The sequence below is a fragment of the Fringilla coelebs genome (assembly GCF_963513975.1).
Source record: "Fringilla coelebs genome assembly, chromosome: 20".
Classification (NCBI taxonomy): Eukaryota; Metazoa; Chordata; class Aves; order Passeriformes; family Fringillidae; genus Fringilla; species Fringilla coelebs.
In genome coordinates, this window is record NC_140046.1 from 6,925,369 (window position 1) to 6,951,231 (window position 25,863).

General features: G+C 42.7%; 1 protein-coding gene across 1 annotated transcript; it reads left to right on the forward strand.

The window, feature by feature from the left end:
* The first annotated feature begins 3,769 nt into the window (after positions 1-3,769).
* Positions 3,770-25,756, forward strand: MYL10 (myosin light chain 10). Its single transcript, XM_084219120.1, has 7 exons — positions 3,770-3,810; positions 12,096-12,182; positions 14,876-14,951; positions 16,307-16,411; positions 19,819-19,897; positions 24,788-24,836; positions 25,573-25,756. The coding sequence occupies exons 1-7, from the start codon at positions 3,808-3,810 to the stop codon at positions 25,669-25,671; spliced, it is 498 nt and encodes a 165-aa protein (XP_084075246.1). The 5' UTR covers positions 3,770-3,807; the 3' UTR covers positions 25,672-25,756.
* Positions 25,757-25,863: the final 107 nt, after the last annotated feature.

The following is a 25,863-nucleotide window of genomic DNA, read 5'->3' on the forward strand; positions in this document are numbered from 1 at the left end:
TAGTGGATTTTTTTTCTGGCTGTAAAAAAAGGCCACATCCCATTTAGCACTGCTTCTGGCATCCCATCTCCCCACAAGGATTGTCCCCAAGACCTGTCATCTGGGTTTTTAAATCCTGAATGTTGTACAGATCAGAAACATTCTCATGATCAGTCTCAAAGCTGGAAATAGCAAAGGCACCTGAATATGTTTGATGTGGGCTTCCTGAGCAGCAACAGATGTGGAATCTCACTTAGAAAGGTCTTTTAAGATTAAAATTTAACATTACTAACAGGAATAAAGTGTAACATTTTGTGTGAAAACGCTGCACAGGTGAGTACTTAGAAACCAGAATCCAATGTGTCATGCGCAGTTTTCTTTATCATTTCTCCATCTATAAATGTAGCATAAATTATTATCTACCCAATTTCCAGGTACACAACATTCCTTTAAGGTGTGTATAGGAGGCTGCCCTTGTTCATTAGGCCATTAAATATCAGAGAATGAGCAGTTACCTCTCCTGAGCAGTGTGCAATAAAGCAGCTCCTCTTTCCACCCTGCCAAGAGACCTGTGCAATCAGACCCCCGTGACACTGACACCCACAGGGCTCTGCAGGACTGCACAGCTCTACCTTGAAGTATCATTTCGTGGCATCAGAGCCCAGAATTAAACATGAAACATTCTGCTAATCCTTGTTAAGTTGACAAAGAAAGCTGTTACCCTGTACTTGATCAGCTCCTAAAGAAAATGTTCCCCTTGGTAGGACATCAGACTGTGCTCGTGGCCAGACACAGAGACTCAGCGCTGGAAAATTTCACTGAGATTTGCAGCCAGGCTGCATCTCAGGAGACTTCCTATTATTATTTTCTTTACTAATAAATCATTATGTTGTCTCCTTCACAGCACAGAGAGTTCAAATAAACCTGTCCCTGTGACAATCTGATTTTCTGAAGGAGTGTCCTGTTCTGTTGAGTCATGTGAGAGGAAAATACAAAGAAGTAGAAAGACAGATCAAAAAGGGGTAGCAGAAAGGGCCCTGGAGGCAGACTTAAGTTTGGTATTTAATATTTCAGGTAAAATATTCACTTAGCATCAATTATCTTGTTGGGCTCTTTTTTTATTTTTTTTTTCCAAATGAAATTGCTTTCTGAATCAGCCAGCTCTCTAATTACCAGATTGAATGATTGAAATTTTTAGGGCAATTAAATTCAAGCCTTTCTTTTTCAGTCCTTATGTTATTCCCCCCTTCTCTCCCTCCCCTCTCCAGTCTGGAGCCTTTCTATAATTTGGAGGCAGTTGCAGAAGCAAGCAGACCTTTAAAGCCAAGATGTATGTCTCCCTTAATTCCTCTGTGGATTTGTTTCACAGACTAAGCAGAGAGGGTTCTGGTCTCTCAGGACATGTGCATTACAAACACACTGCATTGTGTGGGTTTTACCCAATGTGTCATGTCATTTAAAAACAGCTTGGAAGGATTCATTTAATATAGAAATTCTGTGAAAAGATAAAGATCAATGCAGAAAATACAGACACTATTGGAAAATGCTTGCAGATCAAGCTACAAGACTAAGGAGCAAATTGATAATAACAATGATGATTGATGGTATACTAGATAAGAGAAAACAAAACTCCCAATAAAACAATACAAAAGTCTGTTAACAGAGCTGCTAGGAGAAAACCATGAAATGGCTGGGTGAAAGGATAAGGATTCTTCCAAGAAAGGACACAAAATTCACAGGATGGAATCCCAGGCCCAGGTGACAAAGCTGCTCTCATTTGTCTCTATTGTTTGGATTAGAGCATTAATCCAGCAGAATGAGTAACCACATTCTCACATGAAGGTTTGTGAGCTGTTCTGTGGATTTCAGTGGGATTATTCCTCCCTAAAAGTTAAGTGGATTCTTAACAGCTTTGATGAATCAGGATCTAACCCAGCGAACATGACGCATCTTTACCACAATGAACCTTGGAAATTGTGTAGGATTTCCCCCAGAAACCTACTCTGAGTTTTTCAGGTTTCCAGACCCAGCCTAGGACACAAACCTGGGGCTGCTCTCCAGCAGGCAGAGGGACTGAGGGATTTCTTTTCATGCTCTGTTACACTGGGGATTGGGATAATGTCACTAAGTCAGAACGATGAACACCAGGCTACCTTCCAACGTGCATCCACAGCCATTTCACTAAAGCCAGATGAGCTGTATGATGCCTATTTATTACTTAATTATCCCTGTAGGTGTTTGAGGTGCCCCACAACAGCTAAAGCAGTCCTTGCCCTGAAGAGCACGCAGTCAGATCTATGATTAGAGATGACAGCACTGCAAGGGGCTGGACCTGGAGAAAGAACAAGGTTCTTGTTCAACCAGAAACTTGAATGCACATCTGTCTCAAAGTTCAGTTAATTGATTGAGCACTGCTGTGACTCAAGGTTGGGATGACTGAGGGAGAGAAGAATTTCAGATGCAGGTTCCTGAAAAACCTACTGTTTCTGCTGGATTTAATGTTCTGATGTTCCTGTAAGGATACTCTGAGAGACACAGAGATCAGACCTTTAGGAACCATGATTTCATGTCAGTGGAATGATGCAATTTCATAGTGGTTAATGTTTTGGCTCATTGCAGTAATTCCAATGGGATGGAATGTGTATTAATGTCCATGAGCATTCCCTGGGAGACACAGCCCCTGTGGCTCCTACGCTGCCTCCTGTTTCCTCCTCCTCCCACTGCCACATTCATTACCACACACCTCTTCTTTCATGCTTTGAAGTCCATGATTCTCCACCACTTTGCAGTATTTTGGGATATGGCCCCCTCTTGTATTTGTGGGGTTCCCAGACAGAGGAAGGAATGATGAATCTGACTCCATGTTCTTAAAAGGCAAATTTATTATTTTATGATACTATATTATATTAAAGAATACTATACTAAACTATAGTAAAGAATACAGAAAAGATACTTACAGAAGGCTACAAAGATAATAATGAAAACTTTTGGGTCCTTCCAGAGCCTCAACACGGCTTGGCACTGATTGACCAATGAGGGAAAACAACTCACACCAGAAACCAATGGAACAGCCACCTGTTGGATAAACAATCTCCAACCCCATTCCAAAGCAGCAAAACACAGGAGAGGCAAATGAGATTATATTGTTTTCCTTTTTCTTTGAGGTTTCTCAGCTTCCCAGGAGAAGAATCCTGGGCAAAGGGATTTTCCCAGAAAATATGACAGTAACAGCCCCAGACTTCAGGTATGTTTATAGGTTCAAGGGAAAGAGACCTGACCTGAGTCACTTCATTGCCATCTGCAGAGAGGTGCTTTTCCACCCTCCAGGCACAGATTCTGCAGTTCTGCAGAGCCTCAGATGTTTTGCTGGAGCTCTGAATGCCTGCACCAGGCTCAGGGGCTACTGAAGTGGCCAGGATTTATTGCTGGTTTCCCCAGCATTTTCTCAAGGACTGTGTTTCCCTTCCTGCTTTTTCAAAATGCCATGTCCACTTAAAATCTTCCAGTGCATGCCCTGTGTTCATTATGTAGCAGTACATGGGAAAACCCCTTCAGCTCAAGCTTGCTGTGAGTGCTGTACAATTGTATCCCAACTGCCTCCTCTACTTATCTGCTGCATTATTTCTGTGAAAGCAAAAGCTGTGCATGGAACAGATGCTTGGAATGGTATTGGGATCCAATTACTGCACTTTTCCAACCTTACATCTATTGTCTAAACTTGGAGCAGGCATATTTTTATTCCTTGGTGACACTATATAAAGAGACAATTGGCATTATGTTTGTTGGCTGACTGGTTGGCAGAGGAGGGGTGGAAGGAGCAGCAGCACCATGGTAGGTTTTATCCTTCCCCATTTCTACTTATCTCTGTATTTCTTTCTGACTCTTATGACTCAAACAGAGCAGGAATGATCACACAGCATCCCATGAAATCTCATTGTAGTATCACATCCAGAATGCTGATACACCCCACAGAGTGAGCTGGGAACTCCCAAGGAACGCTCTGCATGTATTGCACAAACAAGGAAGGCACAGAATATAGATTAACTTGCAGAAAGGAAGAGCTTGTGCAGCTCTGTCCCACATTCACACACCTGGCATGGCTGGTGTGAGATAGAATTAAGGTCTGCTGCGGTGTGATGGGGACTGAGGGAAAGGGATTTCTCTGGAACTGTGACTGTGCTGCTCTTGTGACCATGAGGAGAAGTAGGAAGCTCTGCAGAAATGTCTTTGTCTTGTCTGCCCTGCTCACTGTTGGCTTTTAGCTCTGGGACTCCACCAGCCACCTCACTTGATGTGATTCCAAGGAGCAAAGGACTCTGCCTAAGGAACTGTGGGCAGACTGGGCAGATGTTTGTCTCCTGCAAATTCAGAGGAATTACTAGAACAGTATCAGGGGAAAAAAAAATGAGCAGGTGATTTTGTCTTTGTTTATTTTGCTCCATTTTTCAGGTCCTTTTCAGGCCCTCTAAAACAATGCTGCCCTTTGGCTCCCTGGGGCTATGGAATATTTCATTGTGGAGAACACCAGAGAGGGAGTTGTATATGAAAAGCTTTCTTAAAGCTTAGTTCAAACTTGATCCTATTTAAGCAGGTGATGAATGTGATCCACGTGCTGTTCTGAGCAGGGCAAAGCCACATTCAATGGCATTTCTAAAATCCATGTACAAAACAGGTTCCAGTTTCAGTCAGTGCCAGCCCAGTGTCAGTGGTTTCACACTAATCATGTTCCTCACCAGTGTTTCAGAAGGGACCAGTGCCTTGTGCTGATTATGCCTCTTCAGGTGTGGATTTACAGGTTTCCCTTTAATCAGCCTCAGAAAATTCTAAGCCAGCCCTTTTGTGGGTGGGGGGACAAGTGCCAGGTCTTAGCTTTTCTTTTTCCCCTCTTTTTTTTTCCCCCCCAAGATTTCACTTATCAGTTTTTTCCCTGCCTACTTAGTTCAATGACACACCAACACTCACTGATGTTTGAAGATATTCCAGGACATTCTGTGATGAAATGCTTAAGTTAGGAGACGTGAAAATATAGTGAGAGACTCGTCTGTCTCCTCGCTCCCAGCTCAACTGACGATGCTCTGTGGTGGTTCTTTTCATTGTGCCTTTTGTTTTGGGAAAATCTCTTCTGAGGTACCTTACTATACAGGGACACATGAAACAGATTTAAAATGGAAAGAAAAAAATAGCCTTAATGAAAGAAAGCTGAAGAATATCTTTACATAAGGAAGTGATCATTTTTTATTAATCAGAGGGAAATGTATATGTAATTATGCTAGATGAACTCTGTGGGGAGGTTTTTTTCTCTCTTTATGATGTCTTAAGGGATTTATAAATATTACAGAGGTTTTATAGCATCATAATATTTCAGATGTGCAGTAAAGCTACTTTCAAAGGATTAGTGCAGACAAAGCAGCATAGTAAAAAATAATTACAAGTCAGCCAGTGCTACTAGGCTCTGACATCCAGGGCTGATGACAGTGAGAGAGGCAGGGTTCAGGGAGATAATTTTTCTAATAAGAGCAGACCACACAAGTGCTGCGGAATGGAGTTCTGAGAACTGTCTATGGCTCTCTGTTCATTCCAGGGAATTTCAGACAAGTTGGTCTGTGATGTCTCCCTGCATGTTCTGTGCTGATGGGGAGCAGGAAGGGCAGTGGCACAAGGAAGGAGAGGGAAGCCTTTTTCTTATTCCCAAACATCCCCGTGTTTGCTGGATCCGAGTGACACCTTGTAGCACATTTCTGTTTGCTGAGGGGAGCTGTGTGCCCAAAAATAGCCTGCATCCCGATCAGATGTGCTCTGCAGGCTGGAATGTGCCACCTGCACTGAGAGCGCGGCACAGCCACGCTGAGTGACCCCGGCAGCTGGAACGGGGCTGTGTGTGACAGTGGGTGTGTGACAGTGGGTGTGTGACAGTGTGTGTGACAGTGTGTGTGTGACAGTGTGTGTGTCTGACAGTGTGTGTGTGTGTGTGACAGTGTGTGTGTCTGACAGTGTGTGTGTCACTGTGTGTGTGACAGTGTGTCTGACAGTGTGTGACTGTGTGTGTGACAGTGTGTCTGACAGTGTGTGACAGTGTGTGTGTGACAGTGTGTCTGACAGTGTGTGTGTCAGTGTGTGTGTCACTGTGTGTGTGTGTGTGACAGTGCGAGTGTGACAGTGTGTGTGTGACAGTGTGAGTGACAGTGGGTGTGTGACTGTGTGTGTGTGACAGCCCTGGGAGTGTCTGTGTGTGTGTCAATGTGTGTCCATGTGTCCATGTGTGTGTGTGTGTGTGTCAGTGTGAGTATGTGTGTGACAGCCCTGGCAGTGTTCATCTGTGTGTGTGTGTGTCCATTGTGTGTGTGACTGTGTGTCCCCGTGTTTGTCCATATGTGCACGTGTGTTCCCATATGTGTGACAGCCCTGTGTGTGCACACAGGGACAGCTCATCTGCTCACATGAAGGAGAAGATTTGCTGGGTTGGGAAAAGCAGCTACTGAATTTTGTCCTATCTGTTGGCTTTTGGCCCATTTGTTGAATTTTGGCCCATCTGTTGAATTTGGGGTGTTCAAGGTGGAGGAGCCTGAGGCTGGGGAGGCTCGGCTGCTCCAGGATGAGTTTGGGAGACACGGCCTTCCCTCTGTGTGTCTGCAGGAGGAGAAGCAGCCTGTGACAGGGAATGTTTTCCGTGGGGACAGGAGAACACTGGAGTGTCCAGAGTGTGAAGCAGGGAGGCTGCAGGCCAGCAGATTTCTGTACCTAGCAGGGATCAAAGGTGTGTCTGTGTGGGTGTGTGCAGGCTGGGACTCCACACGAAATGGAGTGAGGATGAGAAGGGAGGGGTCTGTTTGTGACTGCAGAGCAGGTAATAAAAAGATCTTCTCTTTCTCACTTCTGATAACGTGGTTTATTTGAGTGATCTGAGGCTGCTGCCTGTTTGAAATGCAAATTGTGCCCTTAGAGCAGTTTGTGTTGCTTACTCCTCTAGACTGTTCCCTCCAAGGCATGCACTTGGGTTGGCCTTGTGCTGCTCACCTGCCATGGAAAGGACCTCAACCACTCTAAAAAACGGTGGCTTGTCCATAGCTGGGATGTTTGGTGCAGATCCAGTGTAAATTATCTCAGCAGGGCAAACCTGTGAGACAAAAATCAACAAATATCCTGTCCCATGCTGCAGCAATTGCCTGAGATGCAACTTCTGATTCAGAAGCTGTATTTGGTGATAACAGAAATTTGAAGACAGGAAATGTCAGCACCGAGATCCCAGAGTGGATGAAAAACAAGGAGAGAGTGTGATGGATGAAAAAGTAATAGTAACTGAGAGTTGACATCATACAGTGGATCACAGCAGGGGACAAAGTCTGAGCAAAATGATGGATGATTCTGTCTTTTCTGTAGTTGTAGATGCAGTTGCAGAGGAAGGAAGAACAAAATGTGAAACAGTAAAAACCTGGTGATATCTTATGTCTGCTTTGTCCTGGACTGAATAAACACTTAAGGGTACAAGACAGCAGAATCAGGCTCTTAACAGTGTCCACTGCTGATTCTCCCTGCAGGGCTCTCTGCCTGCTCATCCACTGAGCTGTCTCTGGTAGGAAAATTAGAAGAAGACACAATAAGTGGCTGAGTAGGGAAATGTTTCTGCTTGTGTTTTTGACTTTGCTGCCAGGAGCACCACACTGTGTTAATTATTAAGAGCATTTTCTAAGGGGCTTAGAGCATGGTGGGCTAAACAAGGAAGTGACCTCCTCAAACCTCTCCAAACCAAACCAAACCAAACCAAACCAAACCAAACCAAACCAAACCAAACCAAATCAAACCAAAGCTGTGGCTTGTGGCAGAGTGCTGCCCACCTCTCCTGACTGCCAGTGGAGATGTTCCTGTGCTGCAGGAAATGCCAGGTGGAGGTTGGTTGCTTCCTACTTACTGAAGGGTACAAGTGTACCTGAGCAGCCACTGAGGGACCTTGCTACAACTTGCCTGGTTTTCCATATTTTTCTTGGTTGCCTGCAAAATGCACTGAGGGGTGGAGATGATAAAGCTCTGCAATAATCCAGTGTCGTGGATCTGCTCTAGCATCACCTCTTCATGAATTTATCAGGGCAAACAATGCCTCATGTTCTGAAGTAAGAACAAGGTATTTTCATCTCCTTCCTCCTTTGTATTTAGAGGCAGAAACTGATTCCCCACCCCCTTTTCTTCTAGGTCACCCTGAAATCAAATTTCCTTCTGATTCCCTTGAACATCACCCCCCTCCCACCTTTGCAACATATAAAAAATGGATCCCTTTTCTTACATCCAGAGAGGCAAAGGCCACACACACTCATTGTCTCTGCCTGCCTGTGTCCCTGCACACCCTGGTTCTTTTGGGCTCCCTGACAGTGCCAGAAAGGAGAAATATAAAGAACCTCAGTGAGGGAAACCCAGCTCAAAGAAAATATCTGGTACAACAGAGTTTTCTTGGGACCAGATTTCAGTATGGTTCCATTTCTTCATTTAAAACCTCTAAAACAAACCAAAACCAACCAAACAAAACAACAACAACAAAAGACCCTTTAAAATCCAGGCTAATTGAAAGAGTGCTAACACTGGAAAGACAAATGAGTGATAGGCGACAAGCCTGTGGTTTCTCCTCTAAAGTGAAGTGTTGTTTTCTTCACAATGGGATGATTAATACTCTCAGGCAGGAATATTAATAGGCTTGTTCAGTTGTTGCAACATTCTTCCCACTGCTGTGCTATTGAGGTCCCAGAATCCAAGCCCAGGGGACCCTCAGCTCTTCAGTTTCTCATCTGGCACGTTTTGAATGTCACTCTCACAGCACATGTTGCAACGAGAGCTGCTCTATCTTTGCAAAGTGCAGCCTAGCACACTTTGGTTTCAAGAGTGGGGAAATCAAGGCAGGCAGAAGTGATGTGTCAGTCACCCACTTTCTCCTCTGTGGGTCACCTACTAAATCCTTGACATCTTAGAAGCCATATGTTTGCTCAGCTCTGTGATGTTCCTTTTAATGTCATTCTTTCAGAGAGAGACTCTGGAGTCAGAACCATGATTGTGTTCATTAAAAAATTCTGGAGTGTTTGGAATTGTCAGACAGCAGCACAGAACTATTCTATTCTCAGAGTGATTCTTTTCTGTAACACAGACCTATTTTTGTTCCCTTTTTTAATTCAAGTTACCCACCAGAAAAACAATGAACTGTGTTCTGTTCCTGCTCCACCTACTTCTCTCTCAGCCTTCCCCCTCACAGAACCTCCCTGCCCACACCTTGCACAAAATTGGGGTGCAGCTCTTTCTGTGATTATGAATTTTCTGGCTTTTTAGGGCAGGTAACCTGCATTCCCAGTACTGGGTGCTGGTAATCCAAGATGTTCCATGTTGGATGCTACAAGACTTAGCTTGAACCTGGTGATGGAAACCAACCCCAGCTGGCAGCTGTTCATGGGCCTCTGTGAAATGTATTGGTGGTCTCAGCCCCCTCTTATTTATGAGCAGGTCATAAATGGGATCCATATCCAGACCTTCAGCAGAAAAACTAAAAATTGATTGAGCATCATGGGCACTGATCTCCTCTGTCATCCCTGGAGACAACAAACCAGAGAGTAACTGTGAACAAATATGTTAGGATGAATTTTTCTAGTACTTCTTCTAGGCTGGAAGTAAATTATTTTTAAGGTCCCACCCAACTCAAAACATTCTATGATTCTGTGATGCTGCAGAAATTGTTCCCTGTATAATCAGTTTTCAATCTTTGCCTTGAAAAGAACTTCACTAATGTACAGAAGCTTTTTGGGTGATTTTTGACATGCTGGTCTGCTTCTAATTGATACTGAGCTGCAGCTTTTGCATTTATCTGATCCTTCTTTACAGCTATAGCCCTTGCTTGAAGCCTTTCAGCCCAGAGACCCCAATAAACTGAGGAATAATGGAGGAATTGCCAGTATTTGGCATTTAGAAGAGCTGGACCCCACTGCCCATGGTTGTGGTGATAGCTGGAGGAATGCAGATGGTTTGCCAGCATGGGGAATATTCCTCAGGCTGGGCATGGATGCTGTGTTTGGCCCCAGCAGAACAGACCATGAGGAGGGCAAAGCCTGTTTTGTGTCCAGCAGGATCAGCCCCAGGAGCCCAGCAGAACCTGCCCCACTGCCCTGCCCAAGCCCCCAGGCCTGCAGTCCCCCCACAGCTGACAGGGCTCTCCCCTGGGGAACATCTGCTTCCCCTTTACCTCAGGGAACAAATCCATGGAAATACACAGGATTGTTCTGAATATTTCCATTCGATCTGGAAGTGTTGAAAGCCTCCTCCAGGCACCTCACGTTATGTGGAAGATTGCCCATTACTGCTCAAAATAACACTTATTTCATGTGGGGGAGGAGGAGGGAATCTGTTTATTCCAAAATCAATATTTCTACATTCATTAAACATTCCACTTATTAACTTCTTTTTTCCATGCCTGTGGTGGCATTCTATCCTTGTTTTTATCCTCACTACAAGTATATTTTTCACTTAATTTCCATTCCTATTTCCAGATTTTCGTTCTTTGAATTAGCTGATAGGAGCTTGACAGGTCTGGAGTGTAGGTATGTGGGAGAGTGTCTAACAATGCCCTAATTTCCCCCCTTCCATATCCTGGGATCTAAACCAGGGTGGCTGAGTGCAGAAATCTGCCTGGCAAATTAAATTGATCAGACAATGTATGCTTCAAACAGAGTCAAGTGGGAATATTTTCTTGAGCTGCTCTGCTCCTCAGGATATTTGAAATCAGTATTGAATTTGAACTTTCACAGGCTTTTTTATTTTGATGAAAGGAGACAGTAGAAGTTGCCTTCTGTTTCGTGCAGAATAGCCCAAACTAAGTAAGACTAATTTTCTGTGACACGAGAACCAGGTGGGACTATGATAATGAAGTTTAAAAGTAAAAATGATAAAGAAAAAAGTAATCTGTCTGGAAGGGAACTCAAAAAGCATTGCAGCTCATTATCCTGCCCCAAGTAAGGATAACACTGTGGTTAAAACACTTCTGTAATCCTTTGGAATCACAGATTTTATTCTTTACTGCAGAACAAGAACTATATTGTCTTAGGCAAGCTGGTTGGGCCCTTATTCAAAGATATTTAATGAAGCCTAGTTCTGACTGATTTTTAGTGAGCATTAGATTCTTAGATATCATTGTAGCTCTTTCCCCAATCTTGCTCTGTCTCAGCCTCCAGACTTGAGAATGGTTATAAAAGCAGTCCTGCCCTTTCATTTGAGATGATTATCTTGAATATTAAAATAACATGGTCTGGTAAGGTACTGCACTGCAGTGCCATAGGTTGGAGCAGGAATACAGGCTCCAGGAGCAGAAGGTGTTCCTGCTTGGGAAGGATTAATCTGTTCTGTCAGTGCTGGTCCAGACCAAGCAGATTTCTAAACATTTCTGTGTGAGTAGGAAATGATATAACTTCCCTTTCTAGTTCCTGAGCTGAGTCTTCATGCAGGGCCTTGTTTGGAGTCTGGCTGCCAGTCCCAGCATGGGAGCTGGGAAGAAGGAGCCCTTGGAGGCACTCACCTGAATTCTGGAATTTCTTGACAACAGCAGGCTGGCAATTCTAGCTCATATCTTCAAGTGACACCACTCCACACCAAGGGCTGTCACCCTGAGCTCTGCAGAGCCACCATGGAAGGGGAGTGGTCCCTGTGTGACATGGCCTGGGTTCCTTTGGGGTGGAGGTGACCCTGCCCAAGGAACAGGCAGCACCTGGGGGAGCCAGCAGTGCACCAGGCAGGATGCTGGGTCACACTTTGGGTCCCTCACCTTTGTAAAGGCAGCACAGTGACAATCTGTCCTGGTTTGTCTGAGCTGTCAGGTCCCAGGACACAGCAGGGAGTGGCAAAAAGCCTCAATCTCTTAATGAGGCAGCAATTTTTATCCCATCTATAAACAGATATATATCCAATTATATATATATATACATATATATCTAAATCTATCTGTCTAAAAGACTGAATTTTAAAACCTTGTAATAACAAAGCACAATCCTCTTGTATTACTTGACTGTGTCGTTTTTACCTTCTGTTGAAGAAGTAATTTGTTTTCATGGGTGCTTAACAGACAAAGGAATATATATTTGATCTTCTTATTTGTATTACAGGCTCCCAAAAAGGCAAAGAAGAAGATAGAAGGTGGTTCCAATGTTTTCTCTATGTTTGAACAAACCCAGATCCAGGAGTTCAAAGAGGTTGGTCACTACTCTGCTGTTCTCTATAGTCTCCTGTTATTGCTAATGAATAACATAGGTTTTGTTTGTAATCCTTATTCAATTCTCCATCTGCTTTAATAGAACACACAGTTGTTTTCTGAATCATCCCCGTGGTTTTGGCTGGTAGATCATTTTCCTTGTGTGTTTGTTTGTTCTTTCATTCTTTCTTTCTTTACTTCCCTCACTCCCTCCCCTGTTTCACTCTAGACTTATTTGAAAAGCACCCAAGCCCCCACCCCAAAATAAAGAAAAAGCATCATCTCATCCACTTCAGCCCTGATTCAGGAAAACACTTGAGCACATGTTTAAAGTTAAGTGGTATTTTAAATAAGAATAGTCTTATGTGCTCAAGTATTGTCCTGAATAGAGATGCCAGGCTGAGCCAGGGCTTTCATTCCTGCTCTGTTCCACAACAGCAACAGAAAATATTCATCTGTGCCCTTCTAATGCTGCCCACAAAGGAGAAATGAAAATGCCAAGAAGCCCTCAGCTTTCTCCACAAATGCCAATAAAACAAGACAACATGTGGAGATGAGCTAAGCAACTTTCAGCTCCCAAGGGATTTGGTGTTCCAGGCACTGTAGGTTCTTTGAGCAGTTACCTGTGAAGAGGTAAAACTGATGGCTGGCCTAAAAGCTAGAGCATATGAAAGACAGATAATCTGTTTTATGAGTTTGTGCTCTTTTTCTGTGGGGACAATCTAGAGAATCCATGGGACCATCACACTCTGCACTGGTTTGTCATTTTAAATTACTGATTTTTTCCCATGTTTTCTAACTCATGTCTCCAAAGCAATTTCCAGTGTGATAAATGTCTGCTGTTTCATGTCGTGCTTTCACGGGGCTTTCAAGTTTACTTTTCTTGAGGATTCCCATCAGGAAAGCTCAGTGATGGACAAGACCAAACCCAAGGCAAGGCCTGGGAATATGACCCAGCTAAATTCATTGGAATCACTAATCATTTCCCCACAGTCACTGGGAACATGTTTGACTCTCTTCTCCCTCTTCTTCTCCATATCCTAGGAAACTCCATTTTATTTTCTCCAGGAATTACTGTTTGAAGATGGACCAACACAAAGAACTGGACAGAATGCCATTATTTGATCTTCTCTAAATATGATAATACCAGGAGCATTTCTAGGGGATGGTGGCAGAATAATGGCAAAAGCACGAGGCAGTGGAGTGGTCGAGTGAAACCCAAAACCATGTTGTGTCTAAGAACTGCATATCTGGGACACATATTTCTGAAAACCTGGTTTGGATTAGAATATTTTTATCTAGAGATTTCAACCAGCTCATCAGCAAATGTTTCAGCATTGCTGTTATGTTATTTAAAATTCATCCATTACAGTGCCTGATGCTCTTCCTGTCTCCTGTGAGCTGCCTGGGTTTGGCTTTGCTCTTTGTATCTTCTTTCTCTTTTGCTTCCAAATTATGGGGAATCACCATTTAAAACAAAGGCAAAACATCTCTAAAGAGTTGGGCATAATTTTTTGTAAGGGGATGGTTTGGAAGGTAAATATAAGATTATGAACATAATGCTGAATGGAGCCTCATGGGCAAACTGGGCTGTGAGCAGTGAGGCTTTGCAAGAAACTGGAGGAGGAAATACCTGAAGATATGTGGAGATAACTTCTTCATGGGAAGAAATGCACCCTGTAGGGCAGCAGACTTTAAAACTCTGCAAGTTACTGCAATCTCAGGGGAGCACTGTCTGAAGAAAGAAAAATTCCTGGCCATTGCAAAGATACTGTCCCATATTGATGTGCCTGTCAGACAGATAACCAGCTTCAGAGTCATGCCAGGATCAACTCATATTCCCCATGGCATGACCAGGGGAATTTCAGGTCATTAAAATCTTTCCAAATCAATGAAACACTATAAGTGTGATGGCAGCCAAGAGATGGACACACAAATGGGTAAACAGCTAGCTGAGCAGTTAGCTGGCTTGGTAAACAATGGTTAGAGGACACCAAGTCTGTGTTGGCTGAAAATAAAAATAAAAACAACTGGTTTTATCTATCAAAAGTTAAATTTTGCCTGACAAGGGTGTTTAAGGTCAGCACATCAGTGTCAGTCAGAGCACACAGCACAGTCTCAAAGATGCAGTGTATTGGGAAGGAGAAAAAACTTTGAATAAACAATCTTATGGAACCTACATTTCTCTGTACTTTTGAAAGTTCAGCTATCTCTGTGTGATGGATCATTCTAAGGCCCAGGAGGAATCGACTTCAGGTTGATAGCACAGAAATATCCACAGAAATGAAATGATTTACAGAAACATTTCAGCCTCATTCAAAGAATGGGGTATGGGGAAGGTATAAACACAGAGCAACCTCTGGCTAAATCTGCCCTGACTAAAGCATCCCTAATTCAAACTTTTATGGGTTAAGGGCTGAATGGCTGGAGCTGCCAGCATTGGCTTCAGCCCAATGCACGCTGCACTGAGCATTAATTTAGTAAGAAGAAGTTTGGGTGGGTTTAATTAAGCCCCTTGCCAAGATAGAGTAATGTGTTGAAAGTGAGGAAAGTGCAATGAAGTGGAGGAATTAAAGGAAGTTAAATATTCCTTTTTACAGCATGAATATCATCCTCCCATGGACTGATGTGTGTGACTGGAGCACTGTCCTGTGCAATGGAAATGGCAATTCCTGTTCCTTTTCCTTCCCACAGGCTTTTACCATCATGGATCAGAACAGGGATGGCTTTATTGACAAAGCAGATTTGAGAGACACATTTGCTGCACTAGGTAAACGAATAATTCAATACTTAAGAGATATGCTGTCTCAATTTCAAGCACAGAAGAAAGGCTGGCATTAGAATGGCAGTGGGGGAAGAAATGAGATACACAGGGGGCAAAAGGAAACCTGTTCTGTTTGACCTTCCTCCCTGTGGTGGTTGGGATCTCACTACAGAGCTCCAGCTGGGAAGTGTCCCGAGCAGGGAGTGGAATGAAGGCCTGATCCCTCCCCTGCAGCTATTTCAGAAGAAGCCCACCCAAGCAGGGGTCCATGCCAGGCATTTCTGATTTGCCTCTGAATCCAGGCTTTTTCATCTGGGAGCCATGGAATATCCACTGATTAGTGCTGCAGTCATGGACTAGCTGCCCCTCTGCCCACACAAACCCAGGAGGGCTTCATGTGAAGTTCTGTGCTGCTGGGAGTTTGTGTGGGGTGAAATGTGCATGTCATGAGATTAGGAATTGTCCATTCCATGGCTATCACAACCTTGCTGATATCAAGCAGATTAGAGCAAATCTTCCCAAGGAAAGGAAAAATTCAAACACTCATGATCCCAAACCTGGAGTTGTGTCGTTCTTGCAGCATTTGAGGCTTGAACAGTGATGTAGGCATTTGGGCTTTTGCCATCTGGAGCTTATTAAAAAGAGCTTGATAAGAATCTTTAGTGCTCCCCGGGGTGGAATCAGACGCCAGCAGAGTCAGTGCAAGGAGCAGAAGCTCCTGAACTCTTTATTGTGACAATGAGGTTTGCAAACTTTGGCCTGTAGCTACTGTTACCCTGAAATATTTATTTCTTAAGGCCAAGTTCTGCTGTCTTTCCTGTTCAGTGAAGCCTTTCAATGCCTATAAAGTACATTCACAGCAAATTACCACTCAATTTGAGGAGGGTTGCCAGGGTCTAAATTCTCATCAATAGGGCTGCACAAGGATGGGGAAGGGATCTCATCCATCTGCCCTCTACTCAGAGAGGTGGCTCAATATCCAGGAGGGCAAAGACTGAGACCTTGGATTCACTTCAGTCACTTTGATCTCTGCTATATTAATATCAGTGGGGCCCATATTTCACCTGAGGTAAAAAAAAAAAAAGCCCCAACTCCAAAAGCAGTTTATTTGGAAGTTCCCCTTCTCTCGTCCACTGCTGGCCATGTCTGTGTTATTTATCCTTCTTGCTCCTTCAGTCACCCTTTGATCTCAGAGCCAGCTCTGCCAATTTCTTTTTCGCTGGGGTATTTGGGAGTTGTGTTCTACCACGTTATTAGCAAAGTTGCACAGAGCCCTGAGCTCCCCAGTGGGAGGAGATGAATGGGAATCGTTTTTTGAAACACAATTTGTGATTTATTATGAAAAATGATCTCTGCTGCAGGTCGTCTGAATGTCAAGAATGAAGAGCTTGAAGACATGGTGAAGGAGGCGCCAGGTCCTATTAACTTCACTGTCTTCCTTACTATGTTTGGGGAAAAGCTGAAAGGTAAGTACCTCTGGGGGATTGGAGAGGTATCTGTCAAAGATCCTCAGCACTGAAATACCTCAGCACCTTGCAAATTACAATAATGTCTCCACAGAACAATGCTTAGAGGCAAGGAGGGATCTCCAGTTTTGCAGACAGAGGGGAAGAATGAAAGGCTAAGGGACGGTGCAGAGGACAATTCAAAGGTGTGATTTGGCTTACACAAGCTGACATGAAAGGGCTGAGTTGGGGTCCAGAAAGTGATGAAACCTCAGCAGCCTGGAGCACAGTGCAGGGGCGTTATTCACCCTCAGAAGGCTCCTGGGCTGAACTCATGCTCGTGCTCTAGCCATAGCAGCCCCAGTGTTACCTGGTTTTAAGTATTTCTAAAAACCCACCCTTTTTGCACTCCTTTGTCACATTAAGCAAACATGGGCTTCCCTCGTTTTCTGTAGTCATTATAACTCCAGGGCCCAGCCTGTGTCACTTCAGGTGATTTTGGCATTAGATGAAGATTTCACTGAATAATCCTTAATGGAGTGGATAAATGGAAATAATTAAATTTCAGTGCTTTTACAATGATAAGGGAGAGGGATTTTACCCATTGCCACAGAATATATGGGGAACATCATGGGAAGTTCAGGAAATGTGGGTAGTAAATTCGCTGTGTGAGCTGGTAATTTAGTCATGTTTCCTCTCCAGTTAATGGCTGGAAACTGCAAGAGAGGGGGTGTGAGGCCAAGACAGAACTCCACTCATCTTCCTACAGGCATAAGAGAAAGGTGAAAGCCTCCAAAGCAGGGCTGGCCTTAGCCAAGCACATTCCAGAAGTTTGTAAAAATAACTAATGAATAGAAAAATGGAAAAATCTGATCCTATCTTCTTAAAAACATTTATTGTTTGGTTGATGGACTCTGGCTTTGTATTGCTGAACACAACTCCATTGAAGGGTTTTCTATGCTTGGAATAGAAAACAGAGAGCTCTGAAAGAAAGAATTCATGTAGCTGGTTCTGGAAGAAAGACACTCTTGCTAAAGAGGGCAGGAAGTCTGGGAAGCACGAGGGGTGATGGAGAAGACTGGCTGAGGAGGGAATTTTATTGCCCAGACATCAGCCTGTGTGTGGTACCTCCACCAGGACATTCCAGGTGTCTTCTGGCAGAGTAGGGAGTGCCCTCCTCCCTATTCTTCCTCCTGTGAATGTTTGTTGTGGGGTGCCCTGCTGCCCATTCCATTTGTGAGCATGGAAATGAGCTCTTCCTCCTCTCCCCTCTTCCTCCTCTCCCCTCTTCCCCCTTGCCCCATAGAGTTGCTGGAGCTGGCAAAACCTCTGGCCCTGCCAATCCTGAGGCCTAAGAGCAGAGCCAGCACAGGAAGGTGGATGGGAAAGCAGAACCCTCTTGTCTGCAGGTTTCCTGTTGGCTACTAGCAAAGGAGGAGGTTTTTTTTTTAATTTCCATTTGGTGAAGGGAAAATCACAGCTGTGCTTGTCATGCCCTTCTGGTTGGGTTTGTCATGCAAAGGAAGCAGAGCCAAAAGACTGCACATTCCCAATCAAAACTAATTGGGATGAAGAGCCTTTGTAGTGCAATTAGAAAGGGAGAAAGGGCTAGAGGAAGTGGATATGGCAATTTTGCAACACTCTTTATTAGCTAAGTACCACTCAGTGAATTTGGTGAAAGGTGCTTTCCAAGTAAAATTTGTTGTGCTATAATTGATTTCTGTCATAAAGGGGAAGCTGGGATTTTCAGGATGAGCTTTAGCTTTGTATGTTGAGATTATGATGCCAGATGAACAGCTAACAAAACTCAGTTTATGTTAATGCCAACCACATGGAGCTGCTTCTACAGGGAGTCAGAATAATACAATTTGTACAGAAAACAGAGATGCCGCACATCAAAGAAACCACTTTATTTACCAGCTAATCAATAAAGAATGCCTGCTGCATTGCTTCTCTTCAAAGCCAAAGTCCAAGGATATGACAGAGTAGAAAATGTAAAACACAGTAAGGAAAAAAAAATCCCCCCCACAGCGGTGACTACTTAAAATGCAGCCCTCTCCTCGGAGCTGGGGGATGTTTCCCTTCATGGAACAATCCAAACACTCATTAAACACCAATGCTCTTTGTATTGATCACAGATTCATTGCAGTTTGAATACACTGCCTACAGCTTGGCAGGAATAATGTACATGGCCATTGTGTGGTGAGGAGGAGGCCATATAGCCCGAGGTGTGTTCACTATTATATCCTGCAGGATCCTGCTAATCCTTGTGAAATCTTTCAAACAAAGCAAACTGTGAAGGCAGCAGGAGAGTCTGTAGAGCAGGGAACCTTGGCTGGGTTCTGTTCTGGTTCTACCTCTGCCAAACTTTGAAACAAACTTTGAATTTACAACCCCTTTGTGTTGTTTTCTTTTTTAATCACTCTTTCAGCATACCAAATAGCTTCATTTCGCCCATGGAATCAGTTCATCTGCTTGTAAATTTGGTTTCCTACAGTTACAAAGATTTGTATTGTGTATACTACGGTAATATTTTGAAATATTGGGGAATAGTCAGGAGCAGAGTACACAGTGTATCCTTTGGTGTGGGTTGAAAATGAGTCTACTCAGAATCTGCAGTATTACAGAATAGTCAGAAGCCCCAGCCAAGATTAAGGCACTGTGAAAAAGAGTCCCTGACACAAATGTTTTCCAGTCTAAAGAGATGGGCTAGATAATGGAAGGAAGAAAAGGAAGACCATTACAATCATTTTACTGCTGGGAACAGAGGGACAGGGATATTAAAATCAAAAATCTGTGCTTCAGCTAAGAGCAGAAGCAAAATCTTGTAGCCACAGTCTAATTCTTTAAACCATCCTGTTTCTGTAAGTAACACTTAATGAAGAGACACTGAAGGAGAAGGGCACAATGGGATTTAAGTGCAGATCACCATCTCAGATTGATCATCCTGTTTCCATTGCATTCCATTGGCATTTGGATTTTATGATGAGCTCCATTTCCCTTAGTGAGGGAAATAACCTCTTCTCTGTATGGCCAAGAACAAGTAACATCAAAAAGTGTTTTTACAAGGAACGTACAGTGCAAGATTAAAGGAAGCCAGTGAGGGAAACAGTTTGTTATATTTTCATTTCTGAAAGCCACTAATCCTCTGGGTACTGATATTGGAGACCAGTTCCTGGAAGTTTTCTCTCCTGCAGACATAGAATAGATATGAGTTATTATTTTTAAGCTTCTGAGCATTGAACTATTCACCTCTATTGTTTATCTGACATGACAAATGCTGCCGACTCAGGGAACCTTTGTCTTCAAACCCACAACTGCAGAATTCTCCATTTTGCACTGTTTTCAAGCAAATGTAATTACTTAGCAAGTATTCTGCAGCCAGAGAAATACATCCAGGCTTCTAAATTATATTTCATTAATTTTAGGCACGGACCCAGAAGAAACCATTCTGAATGCTTTTAAGATTTTCGACCCAGAAGGAAAAGGCCGCATAAAGGCAGACTAGTAAGTTTACTTCCAATCCTTGAGAAGAATAACAACAAAAATAATAATTGCAGAGTTTTAAAGAACTGCTTAAAAGCTGTATTTTTCACAGTATTTTAAGAGGCAGAGAAACATTTAGCTTTGTAAGCCAGAGCTAAAAGTCTGGACTGTTGTATGAATGTATTTGTATACCAAAAAGAGATGTTATTGTCTTCAAACATTGCAAGAGCCAACGGAAATATAATCACATGTAGGCCATTAGATAGCCTCTTTTTGAAGGTCTGGATATAAATCGACACATGACTCTTTGTAAATTAACTCCATATGTAAAATTAAAATGAATGTCTGGTGCCTAACTCTCAGGGCTTGACTAAAATCGGAAAGCTACTCCCCTCTTTAAAAAAGTGATCAATTTAATTAACTCTGAGACATGGTTTTAGTGCTGGACGTTTTCCTTTTTATGTGTTTATCATTTGAGCCTTCTGCTTCTAGAAATAATTTGCTGTAAAATTCACTAGATACGGTGAGAGCCAAACCAAATAATACTATTAATAATCTGGCAATTATTGTCAATATGGCTATTTTTAAATAAGGAGCCAGAACTTCATTTGTATTCATATCCTGTTGCACCAACAAAGCAATGTAAAAGGACTTTAAGAGGTATTTGCACAAATGCAAACCCTCCTTGCACTGCCAGAATGGTGCAAGCAGGACTTTCAGGTGAGTGACAAAAATTATATCAAATCAGGGCAAGGGATGAGGAGATTGGACCTATTGCTCCAGAGAAGTGGTTTATGTACCTAGATTTATGCATATGCTTAAATTTGTTCATATGCTGAAATTTCCTGGTGAATTTGGGATCTGAACTTCTACTGCAGCAGCCATTCCAGGTAGATTTTATAAAGCATGATATGTATAGGAAATCTATCAGGGAACCATGGGTTACAAAATTCTATTTACATCAATTATTGCTGCTTATGTTGTGATAGCCTCTGACCAGAAGCCCATGGAGATTTCCATGATATAATAATTGATGAATGCAATAATTTATGAAAGTTAGCTGAAAATGTAAGATTCATGTACAATATTTCTTTCCTTTACCAAGGTGGTTTTCTATGGCAGTACCCCAGTGGGTCTGAGAACTTTTGCAATATGCAAAATAAGAGAGACAGTCCTTTGAGTAAGAACTTCCAAATTAATTAAAACACAAGTGGATGTAGCAATCAATCATAAGGAAGAGAGGGTTAAGAGCTGTCCTGATGGTTTTGAGGTTAACATCACCCAAAGAGCTTGGGAAGAACAGTCAGGGGATCATATCAGAAGTGACTCAAACAACAGAATAAACGCAGCCTTTTGCCAAATAGGGCAGATCACACAGTAGTGAAATCACAGCCATGAAATATGAACTTCTGATACTCCAGAAGCCATGAAATGTTATATTTCCCACCACTATCTGTAACAATATCCTGCATACAAAATCTGCAGCTTGCCACCCTGTGTCCAGCTCTACATTCCTTGGATGCTGGAAACCAGTTGGAGTTTGGGGCAAATTAGGAATGCAGTATCACACTCCAAAATGAAGATGAGAGAGAAATATTTTATTTTTCCTTGATGGAAAAGGTCAACCTTGTCCCCACCCCCACTGCACTGCTAACATTAGACAATTGTTTTAGTTCATCACCACAACAGAGCATAATGTTTACTTATTAGACCCGAGGGTAATGTTGATCATTACAGAACAAACCATTAAATCAATTCTGTGGATGTCTTTGAGGTTTAACTTCTATTCATATGCTTCCAAAATGTAGACATTTGAAGTTTTGAAATAATTTTTCTGTTGGCTCATGCAGCCATTTCAATGCGACAGTTAATGCTAATAAATAATATTTCTCCGTATTAAAAAATCCTGGAATGTTTCTCTCAAAAACCAGTCATGCTGACCTTTTAATCAGAACTTCATTTTTATGTTCACAGAGTTAACATCCTTCTGGGGATTTTTATGTCTCTTCCCTCTGCGTGTTTTCACCTCTAGTCTGGAAATGACTCACTTAGTCCATGTGATGGTAGCTGGGATGGAGCCTTCTAACCTTTCCAGAAGCTCCAGGAGTTTATAACTTACTTCCAAATTCAATGACAGACTTTGTTTGTCTGCATCATTATACCACACATAAAACACTTCCCACAGCATGATGTCAAAAAGAGAAAAAGCTCCCAGTCCCATTCTCAGCTGGGGCAGTGTTTGGAAAGGTTGGATGATTCAGTCCCAAATGCCACTCATGGGGCAGAGTGAGTCAGGCCAACACCAACTGTGCCTGATGCTGAGGCCAGTGAAACTTTTCAGATTTGGGCCAAATGAAAATGGACCCAGGGGGTGGAAGAGGTCCCAGGCATGCTGGGCTTTGGAGGTGTTTGGCTGAGCTGGAGATGATTCTCCTGAAGCTGTAGAGCTCTGCTCCTTCCCACTCACCTGGTTTCCTCCAAGGCAGCACTGTAGAAAAGGCAAACCCAGAGGAAAGCCAAAAATGTCCCAGAGATTTCATAGATAATTTTTAAAAAGGCTTTTTAAATATCAGAATGCAACAAGGTATTTGTACCTGTAGAAGGAAGTGATGTGAGCCAGGACAAGGGATGACATTTAGACTCCTAAGTCAAGGCAAATGGATGTTTGTTTTTTTTGGGGGGTGAGTTGGTTTGGTTTTTAGGATATTTTTTGAGAAGAATATAAGATTTCTAAAGAAAGCAAGATAGAAAAAGAAAAAAAGTGCATAATTTCTGGCTTTGGAAATGGTGAGTGTTTGTTTCCTATAAAATTATAAAATAAATAATGGAAAATGTGCACAGATCCTTTAGTCAGTCCTTCTTCCTTGTGAGTGTGCCAGAGCCTACTGGGCTGTGCATCAGAAGATTATAATTAGATATTTGATCTTTTCTTTTCCCCTAAATACTTTAAGCATGTGAATAGAAGACATACAGTGCCCAGATCTCTTTTTAATTCAAGCTTGTTTGCAATGAAGTTTATTTGTGACTTCTGACAAAATTGCTGTAAGTGCTTCCTTCTATTCAGCAAGCTCCTTCCTGGATCACACTTCCCATTTGCATTTGCTAATGCTGTTTGTCCAGGACATATATGTCCAATAATCAATTTATGCTCAGGGAAATGATCTCTCTACTCTTGCACCCACTGATCATTTGAGAATTCGCCTTCAAAAATCAGTCACATATCAAATACCAAATGGCCAGAGGAACAGGACAGAAACAGAAACTTGAGACAAAGAGATGAAGAAACTTAACTAACTACAGAGAATGGTGAAGTAATGCAGGAAAAATATACCAAATAGCTTAAGCTCTGTCTGTTCCCAAAGCTTGCACAGATATATTCACACTTGTCCTTCTTAATTGTTTTCAATGTTCCCTTTTTGGGCTTCCAAATGTGCATTTATACCAACAAGAGCTGCAAAAGTGTCTGTGCCCCTGCCACAGACTGGGATGTGTAGCCATTTCCTGGAAAAAAAAAACTTTTCAGAGCTGTGAGTGCCATTGTAGCTTTGCCACCCAGACTGCACTTCTGTCTGGGGGACTCCTGTCTCGTGCAGAAAGGGAGGATTTACTGTTCTGCCTGAACATCTGCACCCTCAGTAGGTGAATTTTGTTCCCCTGCAAGTGTTCCTGTTCAGGCATGATTTCTATTATAAATAGTTTTAAATATTCCCTTTAAAAAGCAGAAAGGACTTCTTCCAGAAGAGCTGCCGCTCTGACTCCCCCCCCAACAAATTCTTGAAAAAAGCAGCTTTTTTCCAAATCCACAAACCAAACCAGATTTCTATATTTGCCTCTATATTTTGCACAACAGACTGCTCACCTGTTATCACAGCTTTACAGTTTGTTTTACTGCTTCAGAACTGTGTCTGATAATGTATAAATACATTTGGTAGTGACAAAAGGAGACCACTCTGCCTCTTCAGCGTGAATGAAAACTGTGAGATTAATACAGGAATTCTTCTACAGGAAGAGGAAATTATTGGTGTTATTGAAGGGATGTTTATGTGAATATAAGTGAGTTTATACTGGTGGATGTCCCAGCACATGGTGCCTGTACTGCCCTCAGTCCATGAGAAACTGGGGGAGGTGTAAAGACATTTTATGTACAGGGGCTAGATGAGAAACAAAACTAATTCTTCCTGGCTTTTCTATTCACCTCTAAACTTAGGTAAAAAAAAAAAAAAAAAATTACATGCTCGACTGCCTTCCCACAATGGGTTTAAAACAGAGGGTAAATCAGCTGAGAGTCTGCCCCCAAAACATTCTCTTTGATGTAATTGCACGGGATGCAGATTGTGTGTGGGATAAGCTCCGTGTTCCAGCGCTGTGACTCCAGATCAAGACAGTGCACCGTGAAATACAGCAGGGCTCATGCAGCTCCACAGCTCCTCTGGGAATGGCTGCATGCAAATAAAGCATTCTCTGGTGATGACTGGCAATAGAGGCTCGAGTTCTCTTTCAAGTCCTCTTTCTCATTTCATGCTCTGTTCCTTTCATCCTCAGATTTTACAGAAAATATTCTCTCTTTTGGTTTTGTTAAGTGATCCAAAGTTTAGGCAGCAAGTGAGGAAACCTACCATTTTAGGTTAAGATAAGCATACAAAATTGCTGTATTTCAATTACAGTAATAACCTTAAACAATTTTAAACCTCTATAAAGTGTCACAAAAAGAGAAATAAGTTGGCAGAGCGAGGCATTGACACTGATGGGTGCCCACAGAAAATCTCTTACAATATCATGTAAGGATTAACAGCTCTAATTTATGCGGTCACACAGATTTTCTTTCATGCAACTTCAGGAGGGATCTTGCCATCTGAATTGTCATGTGCCATTATCACCCTTTAATCAGGTTATTTCATTTTATTTGAACAGCATCAAAGAAATGCTCATGACACAGGCAGACCGGTTCAGTCAAGAAGAGGTAAGGAACTTTATTCAAAACAGGAATCCAGCTCCAGCTCCTGCTCAGTAAGTCCTTGCCCCTCTTTAAATGCATGAATTTAGCTGAAATCCAGCCTGAGAGGAGGTTGATGCCAGCTCTGGCAATTAGAAACAATTCAAAGCATCTCTTCTGAAGAGCTCCATGGCTAAATCAAAGTCAAATAGATTCTTTGGACTCCCATCCAAGCGCAAGTGTGGCCTCTCTCGTGCTGTTCCTCCCCATGGGCAGCTGGGCAACTGATTTACTGGAGTCCAAGTGGATTTGGGTGGGGACTGTGCTCTGGTTTCCATTTCTGGGAGTTACTTGGTTTGAAATCCAAAATGAGGTACTGACCTGGTGGTTTGTGTGAGACTGAGCATGGATTCTGCTGGTTGGGAGGAATTTAGGGGGAGGAGATGGAGTGGAGCTGGACTGCGGACAGAACAGACTGGACAGTCTGTTCCAGTCAGAACAGAGACTGGACTGGACATTTATCAACCAGGGCTTACCTGGGTTTCAGGGTTGAGCTCTTTTTAACAGGGAACTTGTGGGATAAAGCAGGACTTTATCAATCAGTCCTGTTCCAACTCTGGTTTCAACTTTACCGAGCCCAAGGAAAACTTCTCCCTGGTGGTTAAAGGACCAGGGCAGCAGAGAGCTGAGCTGGGTGTAAAATGAAAAAGTGCTCATGGTGCTGTCCCACAGCCTGTGACACTTCTCTCTGTTTGCTTGGCAGATCAACCAGATGTTTGCTGCTTTCCCTCCAGATGTCTCTGGGAACCTTGACTATAAGAACCTCTGCTATGTTATCACCCATGGTGAGGAGAAAGACTGAGAGCAAAGAGAGGAGTTTCTCCTGTGCTGATGCACCCAGTTATTTCATGATGCTCTCATGTACAAGCATCCAGGATGTGAAACCACGTGGTCATTGGAAGAGAACCAATAAAATAATTGAAAATAGATTGAAGTTATTTAATGCTCCTGTTTTTATAAAATATCAAAATACCAATTTTGTGAGGGTTTCTTT